The following is a 20,090-nucleotide window of genomic DNA, read 5'->3' as shown; positions in this document are numbered from 1 at the left end:
ATAAGAATTAAAAAAAATGAAGCTATAACCATCTGCCTGCCAGAGTAACCAGAACACTTTTGATGGGAATGAACCTAAAGTTCCAGTAAATAAGCTTACTGACCCACATGATCCAGGAATACCTTCTTATGGCTGCATACAAGCCTCACAGAAAGTAGCAGCAGTGGTCTATGGAGCAGTAAGGATTATGGCGTAAGAAACTCGATGGAAAGATACCAACGTGCCTGAACCTCAATAAAATCAACATGAAAGCTCACAGATGCAACCTTGTGGCACTATTAGGAATTACAAGTACTACACCATTTACTGCCAGAAGCGATGAAGTGACAAATGTCTGTTGTTGTTTTGTTTCTTTATCCTGCCTCATTTTACAAGGGTTTGTTGTGGGTGGGGTTTATAGAAAGGTGTCTATTGTTGTAATACCACAATTTAATGCTGCATTGTACGTTGCACCTTCACCTTGCTTAAAACAATACAAAATACACATAAAACCCCATATGAATTATAACATGGATACATATTCACACCATCTCCTCCTCATACTGTGTAAGGGTGAAAAATGTTACAAATGAGTGAAACTGTCTCATGTTTGTAGTCATTTTATTCCATGACTCAGCAGGTAGATATTCAGATAGTATTGTTGGGCAGCATTCCTCAGACCAAATTATTACTTGCCCTTTGTTTTTCTATTCGATAAGCTTGTAAGCCGATTTTATCTGCTACAATAACAGCCACCAGAGCTCAAAACAAGAGTTTCAGGTTTAAAAGTAAAACATGTATGTATATAAAAAAAACAAAAAACAGTCAATTTCTTTTAGCATACACACAGCAAGCATGATAAAATACTCTCAGGCTCCTGTGTGACTGTCTTCATCCTCTTCACTCTGTCTTCTCTTCCAGATCTGGACACAGAAACAAACACACACACACACAATCAATTAAACAGATTTGGTAGATAGATCTGGTAAACTTTTTAAATAAACGCATGTGTTTGAATACGATTCTTTGAGTGAAAAGGTACCTGTATATACGCCTCAGACAACGTGATCATCTGGGGAAGAATATCTGTGACCTGTAGATCCTGCAGCTCATACCATTTCCCAGTGCCCTGCAACACACACACACACACACACACACACATTCAGATTTGGCCTCCACAAAGGTCCTTCAATAGCTGACAGACCCACACAAACGCACACTTACATGATGTAAAACGTGGATCCTGTAGGATCCTTCTGTCGGTTTCCCATCATGCACCACGTTGGCTATTAGGTCATATGTGGTGTGTTTCTCTGTAGCCTGGGCCTCTTCTGTCAAATACTCACGCAGGTCCACACTCCTGTAAAAACACACAAACACAAAGTGAGTAAGACGAAAGTATCTGAGCTCCTTGCCCACGGATACTGATGTTGAAATAAGACAATCATTTCCGCTAATGGCAACAGAAAAACACAAAACTCTATATAAAGCATCCTCCCTAAACATTCAGCTTAACCAGAGACGTTCTAATGACACTCAAGAATCCTCTATAGAAATGTATGGGGTTAGTCCATAACGCTAATGTTAGTTGTCTACACATATCCTGCACCCTCCTGTTATGTAGCCTAAGTAACCAACTGCATTTTTGTATTTTTGTCTTATTTTAGTGATTTGGGGGAAGATATTTATATTGTTCAATTCAGCTTTAAAGGAAAGCTGAATTCAGCTTTTTTGAGAAAGTAATTTATTCACTGTCTCCCTCTAGAGTTAGATAAGATGATACATACCCTTCTCGTCTCTGTGCATGCAGTAACTCGCAGTAACTGCACCAATCGTTAGCATAGCTTAGCATAGTTTATTGAGGTGGGCAGTTCCAACTAGCCTATAGCACCCAAAAGTAGGGTTACCACCCGTCCCGGTTTTACCGGGATTGTCCTTCTTTTTAATAGCCTGTCCCGGGAAATGTATCCAATCTCCCGGGAACCTGAATATCCCGGTTTTCGAAAGGCAACGTGAATACGTATGTTCAATTTACTATTTTCTCTCCACTTGAAATAGCCTGTGTTGTGCACACAGCAGTTGGTGTCTCTTGTGTAGAATGCGTTATCATTGGCTCGGTAGGGACATGACGTAGCCTCTAGTGCGTCTGTCTTGGCAGCTACTAGGCCTACTACAGGCGGCAGAAGCAGTGAAGATTGAATAGTCTACCTCATGGGCGGATTATGAACTTTCGGGCCCCTGAGCCCAGATGTATTAAGGACCCCCCAATAATTATCGCATATGTGGGAGGGGGGGTTTGGGGGTCCTCCCCCAGAATTTTTTTTATTTGTTTGATGTGATTTCCTGTATTCTGGTGCATTTTGAGGATGGTCAATACTTTAATTCAATCAGATTCATAGCCTACATCCTGATTTGTTAATATTGAGGCAGTGATTCCATGCAAAGGCTTGGGCTTCAGGGCCCCCTGACCCCTTGGGCCGGTAGGCCCGTGCAGTAATCCATCCCTGGCCTACCTGACGTCAAATACTCAACATTGTTTGTTATCGATAACTTAGAATGCCGTGCTGTTTTCGGAAGCTTTGGCCCAGAGTGCCAGCAATCTAGATCATTGTTGACGTTAAGCTCTCAGTGGGTACAAACTGTTTATTTCTACATGCCTCTGTTCCTGAGAAATCCCAAGCTAAACAATGGCTAGTTTTCATCAAAATCCCTGTTTTATTTTCTAGAAATGGAGATATAGCGTCTTTCATGAAATTGAAATTGAATTGAATGAATGAATGAATGAAGTGTCGCCTGTAAAGTTTCCGGGAAGTGACCTGGCGAGACTGCCACCTAGTAATATACCCACGAAAATGGCCTGGTTTTGACCTGACGTGCATGCGTCACTGATTCGACCCAAAGCGGCAACCATCAAAAGTTTTATCAATTTTTCATGAGTTTTCGATCGTCATCTATTTCAGTTCTATTCATCATAGAGTTCCCAAAACCGCACATAAGGTGTGTTAGAGTGTCTATTTTCGGAATTTAAAAAAAAAACTAAAATCGCAATATTGCGTTTTTGGCACTCAAACTGTTAATATGGGTGGTGAAGTGGAGAACGAAGATGACAGTGTGTCCACAAGACTGACAGGCCAGTAAAAAGAAAATCAAACATTTAACATAATAAGTTATTCCAATGTCTGATTGAGACATACTAAATAAAAGTGGCTATAGGTGGGGCTAAGGTATGGTAAATGCAAATCTAATGTCATCCCCCTACTTATTTCTTTAGCAAAGAGGGAGCAAAAGCAAGCACAAGCACCAGTATCTAGCAATCAGGCCAGCTAAGATAAGTTAAGTAAGATAAGTTTCCTCTTATGAGAATACTTGAGATGTTTAACATTTTCAGGGTTATGCACAATCTTACTGCACACAAAGTCCAATTGTCTTGTGGGTCTACTGTCAAATGGACTTTTTCACTTGTGAGCAAAGCATTGGTCGGGTCATCGATATGTCCAGGTTTTTTTATCAGACAACCCTACCCAAAAGTGACATAAGAACTCCAACATTTTCTCATTTACATGTTATGACTTGTATAGTTACAACATAAGCTACAAATTGACAATTTTTTAAGCATATACAAACTTGGGACTATGTTCTCATTCAGGAAAAGCTTAATGGACTGAGTGATTTGCACACAGCACCTGAAAAGCTGCAGTAGCAGTGCTTTGCCAGAATGAGAATGTAGTTCCAAGCATGTATATGCTTAGAAAATCACTGTGTTGCCTTTTACATTGAAACTTGTACACATTGTAAGTATATTAGTCACAACATGTAAATAGAACAATGTTTGAGTTCTTTTGTCACTTTTGGGAGATGGGCTTGTTGGAACTACCCACCTCAATGAGCTATGCTAAGCTATGCTAACGGTGGGTGCTTCAGAATGAGTTACTGCACGCACAGAGACCAGAAGAGTATGCATCATCTTATTTAACTCTGTACTCTGTACATCAGAGTGAATGGGTGTAACGGCTTCTACACACAGTTGCATTCCGTCAACGCATGCCAGTGGGTGTTCCCGACGGTAGCTATGCAAATGACTTGAAGTATAACCGTAATTTGATTGGTTGGTGCTGTCCGTCGATTGGCTTGATTGGCCGGTGCCGTCTGTCGGTGCAGCAACAGCTGAACTTCTCAACGCGAGCGACGGGAGAAACGCGACGCAACGGACCCACAATTCAGTTCGGCAACGGATGACATGAGCCCATATAAAGTGAATGGGATGCGTCTCCAGCACTGCAACGCACGCAGCTGTGTGTAGAAGCCGTAAGTGTGTGAGTGAGAAGCCTGAGCCTTCAGTGAAAGCCCTGTTTGTGTAAGACTGATGTATGTATTAGTATGAAGGTTTGTGCATCTGCGTCAGAGCTTGACAACATCATCATTCTACATGTATAGGTAAACAAACCTTTGTATCATTAATCTGTCTGTGTCTGTGTCTGTGTCTGTCCATTCTAAACATGACCATGGGTGTGTGTGTGTGTGGTGTGTGTGAGTAACTGACGTGATGGGGAAGTTCACAATGGTGGGGTTCTTCTCCACAAAGAAGTTGTTCTTGGTGAACCTCTTGATGTAGAAGATGAGGTATGGGGGCAGCCGTATTAGCTGGAAACGCTTCAGGAAATTCTCCTTGTACGTCTTATACTCCTGCCAACAACACAGCAATACAAGTTGAAAATGTAAATATAGGCATTCAATAGCATGTGTGTGCTCAGTGGTTGTAAAATGAGGCCGGATGATGAACAAAAACATCGGTTTTGATGAGTGTGTATATACAGTGATGTCCCTGTGTTGTCTCTGCAAGGGTGTGTGTGTGTGCGTCCGTGTATGTATGAATGTATGTATGTATATGTATGTGTGTGCGTACCTTCTCTGTGTTGCCGTTGAACTTGGTGAGGATGTTGAAGAGGGGGACCTGTGGGATGATGAGCTGCTCTTTCTCGTCCTTGTAGAGCGGTGCAGTGGGGAGGTCCAGGGTCAGGTAGAGGAAGGGAGCCTCGCTCATCACCTCCTGGTAGTCCTCCGTCAGCAGGAGGGCCTCCTTCTCCTCTGGGGGCTGATTACACACACACACACACACACACACACACACACACACACACACACACAAATTAGATAGGCTTATTGGGAAGCTTCACACAGTGAAGTTCATGTCACCTTCAGCTGAATAACAGTGTATATTAGGAGAATAGCAAAGAGTGAATGTGTGAGTGTGTTACCCCTCACCAGGTGAGGATGTGTATGTGTGTGTGTGTGTGAGAGAGAGTGTGTGAGAGTGTGTTATCCCTCACCAGGTCAGGATGAGGCAGTTTCTTAGAGAAGATCCGCATGGAGCCCTGGAACACTTTTGTGATGATGGCTGCAAATAAGGCAGAATTTCACATTTTTATATAAGCAAAGGGCAAAGTGTAAACATGATCACATGCAAACATTTACATACACACACACATTTTGACACTCAAAACTTGAAAGAAACACACACACACACTTACATGGTTTCTTCTTGGTGCCACCCAAAGCACCATGTAGAGCATTGAGGAACCAAGACAGGAAGTCCACAGAATCCCCTGTGGAAGCACACAGATAACAATGTGTCAACACACACACACGCAACATTTAGACCAACCACTCTCGTAATTTTTAATTATACAAGTAAAGACAAACAATTAATCTATGAAACTAGCACTTCATTCACAGTATCTCAAAAGAATTGTAAAAGTATGGAAAAAAGGCATAAACATTGTGTGTCAGCCTTTAAGAGACCATTATCACAACTGCCAAATAAACAGTAAGCCCAGTAATCCTGAACACCTGAAGCACAGATGATCTAGTAATAAGCACACACTCCACCTGGTGGTGTAAATAAACATCATTAAACAGGGCCGTCCTACCCTGTTTGGTGATCTGGAAGTTCTTCTTGGAGCAGAGCACCACAGCCTGCAGCATCTCGTGGGGCGAGACGTGGGCCTTGAAGTTGCGCGGGTTCCACAGCTTCCTCATCAGCTCCCCAAAGCGCTGCACCAGCAGGAACATGATGTCACCCGGAGGCCGGCGAATCCCACGGTAATTCTCCTCCTCCAGGAAGTAGTTCCTCAGGGGAGGTACATTAGACAGGGCCTTGAAAGGGAGAGGGAGAGAGAAAATCATTTCAATCTATTTGCATCAACATTGTAACCCACAGTTATGCATATAAGTAGGACACATTTCTTAATTTCTTTGGGGCAGCCGTGGCCTACTGGTTAGCGATTTGGACTTGTTACCGGAGGGTTGCCGGTTCAAACCCCGACCAGTAGGCACGGCTGAAGTGCCCTTGAGCAAGGCACCTAACCCCTCACTGCTCCCCGAGCACCGCTGTTGTTGCAGGCAGCTCACTGCGCCGGGATTAGTGTGTGCTTCACCTCACTTGTGTGTTCACTGTGTGCTGAGTGTGTTTCACTAATTCACGGATTGGGATAAATGCAGAGACCAAATTTCCCTCACGGGATCTCAAAAGAGTATATACTTATACTTAATCAGAATTATTTAAGAGCTGTACGCACTCATTGAATAGCCTAGAAATCTAGACGCACCCTAGCGGCAGCAAATGTAATTTGCCAGTGTAGTCTAGCAACCCTCTGTTGGCCTGCAAGCTGGAAAAATTAAACTTCGATAAGGCCAATGACATTGTGTATAGAGTCGGTAGGTGGGCTTAACATAATGATGGCATAGTTGCAACGGCATAGTTGCAACGGTTCGGCGTTAATTCCCTGCTACTTGAAAACAAAGAAGATGAATGTTGCTGTTAGATAGATAGATAGATAGATAGATACTTTATTGATCCCCAGGGGAAATTCAAGGTCTCAGTAGCATACAGACAACACACACACACATTCACTAACAGCAGAAAAAGTAATTAAAAGTATATAATATAAAAAAACACAACTAAGCAATAAGGACAGTAGAAGATAAAGAATATACTAAATATACTAAAATACAAATTATACTAACTAACACTTAATCTAAATAAATTTTAAAAACAGTATCCACATAGTGGGTGATTAATCAATCAAGAGGCGCTTGCAATGACTGAGGCAGGGACTGAGCCTGTGATTCTCTGTGCATAGTAAGGTATATAAGTATAAGTATAAGTATATACTCTAAGGTAAGGTGCTCTGTGTGAGTGAGTGTCATGGTGATAGTGCAAATGAGTAAGTCCAACAGTGCAACAGTGCAAGAATAAAGTCTATATATCTATATATCTATATAACTATATTAAGAAAAGGTATAAGTGTGTAACAGTTCGGCTGTGGCATGGAGGGAGGCGTGACACAAGTTAAGCTTTTTTTTAAGTTGGCAAAAGTTTGAACAAGCCAACTAGCTCCGCTGGTGGGAAAACGCATGGGACTCATAAGTTGTAGCGCCATCCTATTGCGTGCAGAGGGAATTTGAAAGACAACCGATTATCCCGCCCCTCAGACTGAGCACTGCAAACGGTGAGTCCCCAGACCCTACATCTTGATGGGGGTCTGGCTCATCAGGCTACTCATTGACACCATAAAGACCTGATATGCCAGAAATACAAGCGTGTGTGTTTCAGTGTGTATACCTATCTATGCATCTCTATCTAAAGACCTCCACTAATGTAACTGAAATGCCATTAATAGTCCAGTGACTTGCATAGCATTTACAGATGTGTTTGATGGACTAAGAAAATGAGTAAGATCTGCATGTGTACCTGCAGCACTGCATTGGCATAGTCATTGGCTTTGATGTTGTTGAGCCCCACGATGCCAGGCAGATAAGTGGTGCCATCATAGGCACGGTAGAGACGGCCCTGCTTGTCCAGTCCGCTAATATGCTGACGAGTAAATGTGGGCTTCAGCACGTACTGCAGTGTTTGAGAAAGGGGAGAGAGAGGGAGAGAGAGAGAGAGAGAGACGGCAAGAGACAAAGATACAGAGAGAGGGAGAGAACACAGTGAGACACAGACAATGATTTATCATTGATTGAAGATTTATGAACCTGTGCATAACTAACAACACATCTTTATGATTTGCTTCAATGAGTAATCCTTTTACATGAGGACTAAGGAATGCTTGTGTGGGGCACTAGGACTACATGAGTGGTTGATAGCTAGTCAGAGTATGAATATACATTAATGTGTACTGCTGTGTGCTTCTGAGTGTAAGTACAGATGCAATTACATGTATAGCTAGCCCTATAAGGCATTTATGTGAACTCACCGTGATATCCTCTAGCGAGGAGTCAATGATCTCGTAATTGTCAGGCAGACAGTAGAATTTAAGTGTGTGCAGATTAAGGAATACATGGTGAGTGAACTGTACACTGTGTGTGTAGGCGTGAGACTTCTGTCCTCTCCCTGTAAACACAGAAAAACACACATTATCAAGGGCTACTGCAGAGTCAGGCTCAGAAAATCAAACATTTGGCCTCCTTGGTCTAACTGCCCAAGTCTATGTCTGTGTGTACATATGTAGGGTAGATAAAGACTCACCCTGAAAATACTTCCCACAAACAAGACAGGCATACACATTTATGTGGGACAACGAAATGGAGCACAGCTTCTCAAAGTCAAAGTCCAAAACACTCCTAAAAAACACAGCCAGTATGAGTTATCATATCCAAATGTCCTGTATGGGAACACACTTTGTGTGTCTGTTACTTGTTAATGACAATAAACTTCATGACGTGACAATAAACTTCATGACGTAAAGATAGAAAATATTATGTATGCAAACTCTTTTGAGATACAGGAAGTGTGTGAGCAAGAGTGAGAAACAAATTAAGATGGTGTGTCTCTGTTTTGGCCTGCCTGTTGATGGTGTCAAGGTAGGGGCAGTGGCGACTCCTCTTGTCCTCGACATCATGCCCTCGACCCACTTTTACAGGTACTGTTAAATTACATTGATAGGGAAAAAACATTCCAGTACATCAATCAAAATATTATTACATCATTATTGTTAACAACACAATTAGATCAACAAAAAATATCTTCCAATAAACAGTCAACAGAGATGTGAGGCACATACATGTAGGATTATTTCATCCGAAAGTTCACCTTGGATGAGCTAGCATTAAAGAATACATTATTGTGCAAATTAGGCTCATCAGTTATCATAAGTTATCAGTCTTCGACAGAATCACCAGAAGTTCTGGTTAACATTAGGCTACACAAGTAGCCTACTCAGTAGCTAGCCAAATGACTAAAACCAGCTATGTCACTGAGACAATTAATCCCATGTTTGCAACACAAACTAATGCTGCCGGATAACAAAAAACATCTCCGTCTTTACATCATTTGCGACTACATGTTGCTTACTTACCAACTAGATAAGTAACGTTACCTTATTACAACAGCTACTGCAGGCTTTGCTAACAATATAAAGTAAACCATACACAACATTGAAAGTTGTCGCTAAGTTACCTTCATCGTCGTCTTCGTCGATTTCACGTTCACGCTTTATGGTCGCCATTCTCTTTCTGATCACGTATTTTGCCGCAGTAAATAGAGGTTAATTGAGAAATCTATGCACAAAAGTTGAATTCATAGACGAAATGTGTTTGTATGGCCGAAAGCACTCTGAATCTCCCGGTTACGACCAGGTTACGACCAATGGTTACGACATCTTTACGACAATTCAGGCCAACTGAAATCCTACCCAGAGTGATTGAGCAGAGAGTGCAAACAGGGTACTTTATCAGAGACTAAAGGATCTTTGACTTTATCTTCACAAAAAGCTCTCAATAATGATTACTCTCTTTCCATTTCCATCCCTACACATCTTCCTTAATATAACTAATTCGTTAAAGGCAGAACTATTATTTTACCTTAAAGACAAACATGTAAGAAAATACTATCATTTGCATTTTCCATTAGATGGCAGTAATGCTTTATGCATTGAACTGAGGAAAGAGAAAAGTCACTCCGTGTATGACATGTATTGGACATCAGTTTATTGGTTAAGGGTTTTAGAAGCATAACCACAACAAGCCAATGATGCGGTGGTCCTGTTTGGATGAGCGTATTAAGAAAGATAACTTTTACTTAATGTAACTGCTTGTTCCAGGAATAATCACGATGGAGGTTTTGCAGGACGGGGAAGAGCATGCACTGAAGGATAAACGAGGGGGGCGTTTGGACATGACTCACGGCTTCTTACACCACATCAGACGAAATCAGAAAGCAAGGTAAAGTTTATCGACTCAGGTCTGTGAAAGTGACCCCATGGAAGTGTTTTTAAAGTCTCTTGTGTAAGTTGTAATTTCCCTTATGCAAGACACGACATTAAAATCTTAAATTCCCAGTTCCTTATGGTCTCACTTGTACTTTCTCAGCTAGAGGCTTAGTAACGCATGCGCAGACGATGCTTGTATGAGTGTTGACGCAGGGGCCTTGTTGGCCGAAGACTGCTGTATATCGTCTTCAGATATAATGTGCTTCACTCTTGCGGACGAATAAGTGATTAAAGTCTAAATAATCTACGCACCACCTCCTTACCCATACAACCACTCAAGTCCAGGGGGGCGTTTTGGAAATCAATGATGGATTGAAGTCTGAATGATGGGTGGGTTTCCCCCTGGGCCTTAGTAGGCCCACAAGTTAGACATTTGTTGATATGTGTGTTTTGTAGGGATGATTATGATAAAGAAGTGAAACAGGCCAAAGAGAGGCAACGGCGCAGGCATACAACCACCCCCTGTCGACCTCGACGACCCGATCTGCAAGTATATCATCCACGCCACCGGAGTAAGTCAGTGATCTGAATGTGCATGTGCTACTCACAGGCCTGTGTACACACGTCTAAGTTATGTGCATATGTGTGTCTTGTGTCTGAGCAGACGGCTTGGGGCCCAATGAGGCAGCAGATGATTGGCAGGAGAATGAGAGTGGTGACAGCAGCACTGAACAGGAGGGAAGCTCAGCCTCTCCGCTCTTCTGGCTGGACTACCAGGCCGACAGTGGACACATTACTTCCTTCATCGTCTGTAAGGTGTGTTGGTGCGCCGGCTTATCTGTGAGAACAAAAATGGGTATACCCACCCTCCCAGTTAAACATATGTTTGCAGAACATTGTTCTACTGTAAAATACACATTTGAAGTAGCCATACAGAGGCTAAAGCTGAGAGATTAATAGAGTGAGGGAAGGTGAAGGGAAAACAACTTCGTGCTGATTTTAATTATTTGTTTGTTTGTTTTTTTATCAGGAGGACGATCCTGAGAGTGTGGTGTCGCGGGTGGCAGAGGAGAACATTCTAGACTCGGCCATGAAAACCGTGCTGCTGACACGCATCCGCAAGGAGATGGACAAACGGCGTAACAAGCGCTGAGCAAGCAGCTGAACTTAGAGAGGGGACAGACCGTAAGAACAGCAAAACCGGAGGATGAGAGAGAGAGCGAGATAACAAGTGATATTAGAGGAAGGGTTGTGGAACTGATCGTGAGGAGTGAGTGTGCGTGGACAGAGACGGCAGGTGAAGAGGTGCAGTGGACTGCACAGCGCTCAGGACTCCTCAGGGAAGAGGAGCAACGAAGGCAGAATTACAGCAGCCAGTCAGGTCGTGGAACTGCTCTCACAGGAATATGTATGCTGAGACAGACTGACTGCTCGCATCAGAGTTCAAAGGTCATGACTTTTCAAGTGCAGTCATGGTGGTCTCCTGAAACACAAACCACCATGGACGCTTTCAACTCTCTCTCATATCTTTCACACACACACACACACACACACACACACACACACACCAACTCATACACAAATGGTTCACCTGTTGATCAGTATCAGGAATCTATTGGAGGGTTATGAATTAGTATAGCTGGATCTGCCTATGGCTGCAAGAGTTGTGCATGTGTTTTCTTTGTTTGTTTTGTAAAGGTGCCTGTGGTGTCATCATTGTGTGTTTTCAGTTAGAGTGATGGCACTGCACATACAGAAAACTGGGTGAACAGTTACAATAAGCATAAGAAGATTTGCAGGTGTATGGAATGAATGTGTCTATTAGAATAAATTGGTGTGTGTGTGAGTGTGAGAGAGAGTGTGTGTGAAACAAGAAAGGCTCACCTTGCTTGCTGCATTGTCACTCCAGTCAAACATTGATTGCCGTTTACTCTTTTCTCTGTAAATGTTATAACCTTTTTCATGAAGGTAATGTTTTTGGTTAGATTTGTTGTTTGTCTGTCAACAGGATTACACAAAAAAACGATATGACTGATTTTCATGAAACATTGTGGAGCGTAGGCTGAGGAAGAACCGGTTACACTTTTGGAACAGATCCAGGTCAAGCCCTAGATCCAGGAATTTTGTTCCATCTTCTTTAACATTGCAAGAAGGGTCACATTGGCCTTGGCAGAGGTCTGTGTTCTGTTCTATGTGTATGTTGAAATATGTGTGTGTGTGTGTGTGTGTGTGTGTGTGTGTGTGTCATTGATTAAAGGGATGTGATACAAAAGTCTCACGTTTTCCTTAAACATTATCATACCCCTTTATTTAGCAGACACTTTTATCAAAAGCAACATGCACTGCTGGGAAGACATACATATCTTATTGTACTCTGTGGAACTCAAACCCATCTTGGTGACGTTGGCACATTTCTCTAGCTAGAACAGGGGTTTGAAATTCATTCACATCCTATCCCGTTTCTGTTCTTAGAATGGCTGGTGATATTCTTTGGGTGCAAGTGCTACTGATGATCTCAAATAGGTCTACATGGCAGGACTGGATGGAGGCATGCAGAGTAGAGTGGGGAAGGAGCAGGATAGAGATCCCTGAACTAGAAGAACACTCTTCACATAGAAACACAATGTTGGACAGCTGAGAGCTGTAGCTTGACGGTGTTTGAATTGCTCGACCAGCAGAGGGTGGCATATCTTCAGGAAAGACATCTAAACCTCTGATATGAATGTGTGAGTGCAGCCAAACAAATAGAGGCTGGTGTGTGTGTGTAGTAACAGGAGAGTAAGCACGGTGAAGCTTTTGACTTTTGGCTCAGCCAGTGAGGCTCCTGTCAGATTCTTGTAGCAGTACACAGTGTGCTATTCTTAGAGCCCAGGCTAGCTATGTGTGTGTGTGGGGGGGCCTTGAATGGTCTCTTTCCCATGCTCCCATGGCTTTAGTGCGTTGTGATTGGCCACTTAGGAACCTAAATGTAGCATGCAGTAACAGCTTTTCCTCTCTCTCTCTCACACACACACACTCATACATGTTCACAATTCCCCCATGCACACTCAGAGGCGCATATGGGATTATGTAACAGCTCCCCAGGGGTTTGTCACTCAGACACATCAGCAAGTCTAGCTCACACACCAGCATACAGAAAGGCAATACCAGGTTAGGGTCATTCTTTCTCTCACTTTCTCTCACGCATAGTCCGAATAGTTGCCGTTGCCAGCGAAGGCTAAACTGAAAGATCACACATGCACATCTGTTCTTCTGGATCAAATCCTTCATTTCCTGTCGCGAGCATATTGACTGCCCATAGACCCGTAGATAGGAAAAGCACACATGCGCAGAACCACTCCAAATTGTTTCATGTCAGTGCCAGAATAAACGCCTCAGAGCTCTGTATTACCTATTTGTTATTTAACCTTGATATTACCATAAGTCCTTTGAAATAAAAAATCTCAAGTGGGCCTTAATTTGATCAGCATTGCACGCCACAGTACAAAGTTAGCCAAGTTCTCAAAGATATAAAAACAACTGTGTAAACGGAAATGGCATATCAAAAAACGATTTGTCAGAGGCACCTACTGTACACTCCATAGTTATTTAGTGATTTATTATGGCTTTGAGTTCACACCGAAAAAAAAAGGTAATGTTCTGGAAGTTGATCCACGAAGATCAGAATTAATCTTGGGTTCCTGGTAGAGTTGCTGACTCGTGGAAAGATTATATCAGCTGATGGAAAGTGATGTGAAGGTTGGAAGATATCAGGTGTGTTAACTTATAGCTTTGTAAATATTGATATGCCTGTAGTGTAATCTCCATAGGCCCACTGATTACCACAATGAACTGAGAAAGCACCAGGGAACAGATTTGGTAAAAGAGTGATCGTCACATGTACATACACTGAAACTCATACCTTATAGTGTATGAAAACATACACATACACATCCAAAGGGGGCATCCTTCTGGATTGCGTCATTCAGAAACCCTACACCTCTGCCCCGTCCATCTAACTGTACTCAGACCAACTTAGAATGTGCCACACCCTGACCTTCAGGATCACCCTCCATCTCAGGACACATGTGGGTTCCTGGAGGTCTGGACACGGACTGGGTTAGCCAAGCACATGCTCATGCACAGAGGTACATGACCTCAAGCACTTATAAGGTTTATAAGTGTATCTGTGTGTGTGTTGGACATGGTCAAAAAAATCTGTTTCTGGTGCACAACATTTTTGGTGCATAAAAAGTCCTAGCCTCTATGCCTAAGGGGAGAAGGGAGAAAGTTTCAATTGCACATGAAAAACTTTTTCAGAAACTTTTTTTTGTTTTGTTTTGCCCATGTCCCTTTGCAGCCTCTGTAAGATACAGAAATGGACTTTGCATGCAGAAAGAGGCTGGAGCAATGATTCTTTGACACTGTGTGTGTGTGTGTGTGTGTGTGTGTGTGTGTGTTTTTGTGTGTGTGTGTGTGTGTGTGTGTGTGTGTGTGTGTGTGTGTGCGTACGTGCATGCGCGTGTATTTATTTAGACTCATGGAGACATGTTGATATACAGTAGATCATGTGTCAGAGTGGCCGTGGTGTTGAGTTCAGATTTCACCTGTCGTCAAATTGACCATTGCCTTTGACACACCGTCCATTTTGCACTCAAATGCATTCAATACTACTTGTTGAAAGTTTGAAACAGTAATCTTTTACTTAGCTTGAACTACTAGACTGTTATGCTGTGCCCTACAGCAACTGTTTAGTTCAATTATAATGCCAGTTGCAGCAGTCAACTGTTCTATATCTATGAAAGTTTTGTCTTGCTTACCAATTATTAAGCCATTGTTAATTAACTCTGTGAATATGTTTTGTGTATATGTGTAACTGTGTGAGTGTGTGTGGACACAAATATTTTGCATCTCTGTTCTGTGGCTGTGACATTTTGAACCTAACTCACTGGCTATTCCTGGCCAATTACAGTACTGTATAGTGTAAGCAGACCCCTGCACGGACACACTCAGGGCCAGATCATAAAATATACCCCACTCAATAGTGACCACATTTGAGAAGATGCGCAAGCTCAGGGTTTCTTTGAGGTTGCTAGTGCTACTTCCTAAGTAGTTTCCTGCTTGGAATTGTTATGTCTATATCAAAGTCTGTGTGAGTGCTTTTAGTGTGTGTGTGTGTGTGTGTGTGCATGTGTGTGTGCGATGTTTAGTCTGCAAAGTGCGTGTACAGGTCAGAGAGGCTGTCTGTATTGCTCTGGGGTGTGAGAGAAGCCCCTCCTTCTCTTTCACACACACTCAAGGTCCTCACTCTTGCACAAGACAACCTGACGGACCATTGGCCAACGGACCTTGACCATATTAGTTATCATCAGACCTTTGATACTGCTGACACCAGTCTATGACCGAGATGTATGTGTACACTGCACATGATTTAAAGATCAAGACAGGTTGCCCTGGAGTCAAAAATCAAGACAGAAAAACTGTGTGATTTACACTTGTAATGCATGTTTGCATTTTTTCCCTCCTGGCCCAATGATCCTAAAACAACGTTTTTGTGTACGGATGGACAGAGATGCAATGGAATTTGTGACATGTACTTCGAAATCCTTAATATAAAATCAAAAATAGAACATTCCTCATCTTCCATCTTGGACCAAAGAGATTTGAAAATAGATAGCTTCCCACAGGACAGCAAAATTTGAAATGAGATCTCACCTGTTTCTCCAAAGGGGTCCTTAGGGGAAATAAGAATAGATTGAGAAGAGTATTTGGGCTTGGGCTGAGACAAGAAGAGGGCTATTTCGCAGCTGAGACAAAGAAAATACATTTTTGAGACAAGATTGAAATATTCCTTTGGGTTAGCAAGCCCTGAAATGAGTTGATGCTGATGTATCTGTTGTAGCTGAACTGTAGCAACCCAGTCTTGTAAACAGGGCCGGCTAGGCAGGGTCCAGGATGGGCTAAGCCCACCCAATTTCCAAAAGATGATTTTACATTCCTCTTTTTAGTCAACTTTAGCAGAGGTGCCAATAATTCTGGGGACAACTGTATGTCTCATAGCCTAAATACTGTATAAGAGAATCTCTCAAAAAGTCACATCTGAACTTGTCAAGCGGTACAAAGTGGAGACAAGTCTGACAACGTCAATGCATTCCCAGATTGAGCAATGTTGCTGATTGGATGACTAAAGTTCTCAAAAAACGTATTTTTAAAGTTTCCAAGAAACTTGAGGTTGGTATGAGAGGGAGTGTATTGTGTGTAAGCAACCTACAAGTACTCATCACAAGTTTGTCATCCTTTGAATCTCAATATTATGATCACAACAAGTCTGGGTAAATTACTAATCAGCACCAGTCAGAGGCTACATTCATTGTTTTGCACTTTTATGGGTAATTTCACAATCAGGGTGTGCGCTTTTTTCAAACGGGTCAAAAATTAAACCATCTAAAAATGTCATTGGGTTTTACAGTCGATATGCCTGTAGAAGGACAAAGAAGTTGTTTCAAGGCATCAGACCATGGATAACTCTGAAAAACACTCAAGGATGATATTGGGAAAAACTTATGAAAAATCAAAGTATTAAATCGTCTGTCTACATGAGTAAATATCCCATCTGAAGCATTTTAAATCCTACTGATGCAGTACAGTATGCACCGCAACAAATATTAGTGATTTTATGTGTATGGGATATAATATATAATTAAGGTTTTTGTTGCAAATACACCAATTTAAAAATATTAATGTGTAACTTTTGCTCTGAATAGCCATGACACAAATGAAATGCCTCATTGAAAGCTTTTGATGTTGTTGGACAACTGTAAAACCTTTTTTGGATATATCTTGATTGAGCTGTGTCTGATGAACTGTCTAACATTTGAGTTAGAGTGAACATTTTAGGGTTTCTTTGTCTAAACACACAGATCATTATGTCACTTCTAAAATGGTAAAATTCTGACACTGTTAGTTCCAAAGACTTTTTTGGATAAAATTATGGTATCACTGCGCATGTTTATGCGTGCATAATTATGCTTTAATTACATTTGTAATCACAATTGTAATTTCAATCAACTGTGCTTCCTTCACCCTCTGTGGTAAGAAGGTGGTAAATAGAATCAAATGGATTCCATTCATTAAGTGAGCCTTTGCATAAAAACCCTGAAAGTGTCAACTCAGGGATCGATCAAAACCAAATTCACCTGTGAATTCCAGATGAAACCCCATGGTCAAAGCAGACAGAGCAGTGTATGTGCGGAATCTAAAGAAGAGAAATCCAAATGACTGAAAGGGACAGATAAGGATGGCACCAACATGAGGGTATTATGATATTATGATAAGAATCATGACTTTTTATCTCATTTTTTGAGGGGTAGCTTGCCTGGTAAGCCAAACTCATTGACGAGTGAATAGCCTGGTCACTCACGATTGGGAATTCTTTACAATGCTAGCATGGTGTCGGGCGTAGAAATATCATTAACTTTGAAATCATTGGTCAATCACATTGATCAGAATCGCCTAAACTTTACAAACTATAAACAGATAGGCAGTCAGGAAACAATGCATCTGAGCCTCAACAACAGTTTTTGATGTTTGCAGTCTTGCAGGCATTGCTTCTACCATTTACCACAGTCATGCAGTTTTGATTTCGTCATCCCCTCTTTTTGTTGATTGGTCTGATTTTTAAAAAAATTTTTTTGACTGAAACTGAACTATGGTGCTCCTGCTCCCTGAAAGGAAAATGTGGGCGTAGTCAGGCTAGTAGCATCACCTGGTAAATTATGCTTGTTAACTGCATGATAACATTACACAATGTGACTTCATTCTGAAAATGTATGGTTTACCATAACCCTAAACACTACACTTGACATCAGAAACAAAGGGGTCATTCCATGTCAATTCAACCAGGGCCCACACACTTAGGTCTCAAAAAATTCTGAAAAAATTACCAGGTGTACCTATGTTACCCAGGAGACACACTGTAAAATTACTCTTATGTAAGATCAATACTTTCCAAGATACAGCCAGTTTTACAGGGGGAGGGGGGTGTCGATTTTGTTTGGCCTCTTTTTTTTGTCAAAGTTCACAAGCCCACAGCGCAAGAACTAAACCATGTAGGAGGCTCAAATTTTGCATGCTGGTACATAAATAGGAATAGTATGTAGCAAAATTGTCACGTTTGGTCTGGATAATCCTGCATGGCCATAGCTGTCCCTCAAAGTTTATACAAATTTTATTGGAGTTTTTGGCTGGGCTCTGTTTAAGCCTTCAGAAGACATATTTGTACTCAACATAGGCTCTTGATTTATTTTCCTTACTGAGATAAGTAGAAACACTCTCACAAAAAACAATGAACAGAAAATAAATTCCTTCAGGGTCTGAACAGCAGACTTTACAAGTCTAAAAAATCATTTTGGTTCTCATTTTCAGAGCACCCAAACACTTTTTTAAATATTTTTTTCTTTATTCTCCATGATCTTTTCTTTTTTAAAACACCAATTTGACTTGGCTACCCCTTGTTTTCAAAGAAGTCAAGTCAAGTTTATTTATATAGGTCATTTCATACACAGAGGTCATTCAATGTGCTTTACATAAACAAAACCAAACAATAACAAATAAAAGCATAGAAGGGCAATATAGTCAAAGAATAGTTAAAAGGTAAAGATCAATAAAAAGAAAACATAAAACACAAGGTAAAATCATTTAAAAATAAAGAATAATTAGTAAGCAAAAACAAAGGCAAAAGTAGTAAAAAAAAGTAATAAAAGACAAGGTAGAATAATTATCAAGGCAGATTCAGAATTTGTAACTCGGCACAGTTAGCAGAAAGCATCTGAGAACAGTTTGGTCTTAAGTCTAGATTTAAAACTGGCTATAGTTGGGGCCTTTTTGATGTCATCCGAAAGTTGATTCCACAGCTGAGCCGCATAGCCCACCAATGCAAATCTTTTTTTTTCACTTTCCACCCTGAACATGGGCAAAATGCACCATTGACATCAATATGTTTTGTATAGAGCTACCACAGGTTACTTTATACAACCACAGGTGGCAGTGTGGTGACTCTATATAAAACATATTGATGTCAATGGGGCATTTTGCCCATGTTCAGGGTGGAAAATAAAAACCTGCCATTATTTTTGTTCCAAAAAGCAGCAGGGAGCGTCTTCACAGGTTTCGGTTATCTGCTTGTGATTGGTCAGCTGTCAAAAAACAGCGTGACATAGGGCATTTTCAACTAGGCCTAGAAGCTGAATTTTCGAAACTTTAAAAACAGCTGAGCTGCAGAAAAAAACGTTTTCACGTTTAAAAGCTGATAAAAGAGGTGGGGGGATAGCCACAATTTTCAAGACGTCTTTTCAGTGCAATCAGTCGTCATTCGGTGCACTTTACTTCATTTGAATATCTGTGTGCATGCATTAAGTCTTCTCCTCAGATTTTATTACTGACAATTTACAGGCCCCCAAAACATTCAGCTAAAGTTTTTCTTGAAGATCTTGGTGAACTGCTATCAGTTGTTTGCATAGAGTTTGACTGTCTTATTATATCAGGGGATCTAAACTTGCATGTGGATAATCCTGAAAACAATTATGCCAAGGAATTCATTGCACTAATCGATACTTTCTCCCTAACACAGCATGTACAGGGGCCAACACACTCTCTCGGCCATACCCTCGACCTTGTTATCACAAAGGGTCTCGATGTCTCAACAGTTGCGTCATTTCTGCGTGTTCTTTGATGTGTCCATGTCCCCACACACTCAAAACAGCTATGATGGTAAAAAGGAGAATCATAAATGATCAGACAAGTGCTCTCTTTGAGCAAGCACTTTCACTCAAGTCAAGTCAACTGTCAGACTCTGAAGACTTATTTGATCACTTTAATGCAAAAATGGCAAACATTATGGATGACATTGCTCCATTACAATTC

The 20,090-nt window shown here is 41.4% G+C and overlaps 2 protein-coding genes across 2 annotated transcripts; one reads left to right on the top strand and one right to left on the bottom strand.

Moving 5' to 3' along the window:
* Positions 1-583: 583 nt before the first annotated feature.
* usp39 (ubiquitin specific peptidase 39) lies at positions 584-9,634 on the bottom strand. Its single transcript, XM_076270534.1, has 13 exons — positions 9,440-9,634; positions 8,828-8,906; positions 8,510-8,604; positions 8,238-8,374; positions 7,730-7,882; positions 5,907-6,132; positions 5,508-5,582; positions 5,307-5,374; positions 4,883-5,071; positions 4,520-4,662; positions 1,204-1,339; positions 1,022-1,108; positions 584-902 (listed from the first exon to the last, which is right to left on the bottom strand). Exons 1-13 carry the CDS (start codon positions 9,486-9,488, stop codon positions 849-851), a joined length of 1,491 nt encoding a protein of 496 aa, XP_076126649.1. The 5' UTR covers positions 9,489-9,634; the 3' UTR covers positions 584-848.
* A 350-nt stretch (positions 9,635-9,984) lies between these two features.
* cunh2orf68 (chromosome unknown C2orf68 homolog) lies at positions 9,985-12,444 on the top strand. Its single transcript, XM_076269781.1, has 4 exons — positions 9,985-10,203; positions 10,647-10,762; positions 10,855-11,006; positions 11,221-12,444. Exons 1-4 carry the CDS (start codon positions 10,094-10,096, stop codon positions 11,341-11,343), a joined length of 501 nt encoding a protein of 166 aa, XP_076125896.1. The 5' UTR covers positions 9,985-10,093; the 3' UTR covers positions 11,344-12,444.
* Positions 12,445-20,090: the final 7,646 nt, after the last annotated feature.

This window comes from Alosa pseudoharengus, unplaced genomic scaffold (assembly GCF_046254945.1).
Source record: "Alosa pseudoharengus isolate Yale_2024_CS ecotype anadromous, Long Island Sound unplaced genomic scaffold, YU_APseudo_1.1 YU_APseudo_1.1_scf_6, whole genome shotgun sequence".
Lineage (NCBI taxonomy): Eukaryota > Metazoa > Chordata > Actinopteri > Clupeiformes > Clupeidae > Alosa > Alosa pseudoharengus.
The sequence above is the reverse complement of the archived record's forward strand: the minus strand, read 5'-3'. Positions and strand labels throughout refer to the sequence as shown.

Coding starts and splice junctions, on each gene's coding strand:
- usp39 (XM_076270534.1), bottom strand. CDS start 9,488: ATGGCGACCATAAAGCGTGAACGTGAAATCGACGAAGACGACGATGAA. Junction 5,583..5,906: donor CTTCCAGATCACCAAACAGG/GTAGGACGGCCC, acceptor GTGCTTCCACAG/GGGATTCTGTGGACTTCCTG. Junction 4,663..4,882: donor TCAACGGCAACACAGAGAAG/GTACGCACACAC, acceptor TGTTGTTGGCAG/GAGTATAAGACGTACAAGGA.
- cunh2orf68 (XM_076269781.1), top strand. CDS start 10,094: ATGGAGGTTTTGCAGGACGGGGAAGAGCATGCACTGAAGGATAAACGA. Junction 10,763..10,854: donor ATATCATCCACGCCACCGGA/GTAAGTCAGTGA, acceptor GTGTCTGAGCAG/ACGGCTTGGGGCCCAATGAG. Junction 11,007..11,220: donor CTTCCTTCATCGTCTGTAAG/GTGTGTTGGTGC, acceptor TTTTTTTATCAG/GAGGACGATCCTGAGAGTGT.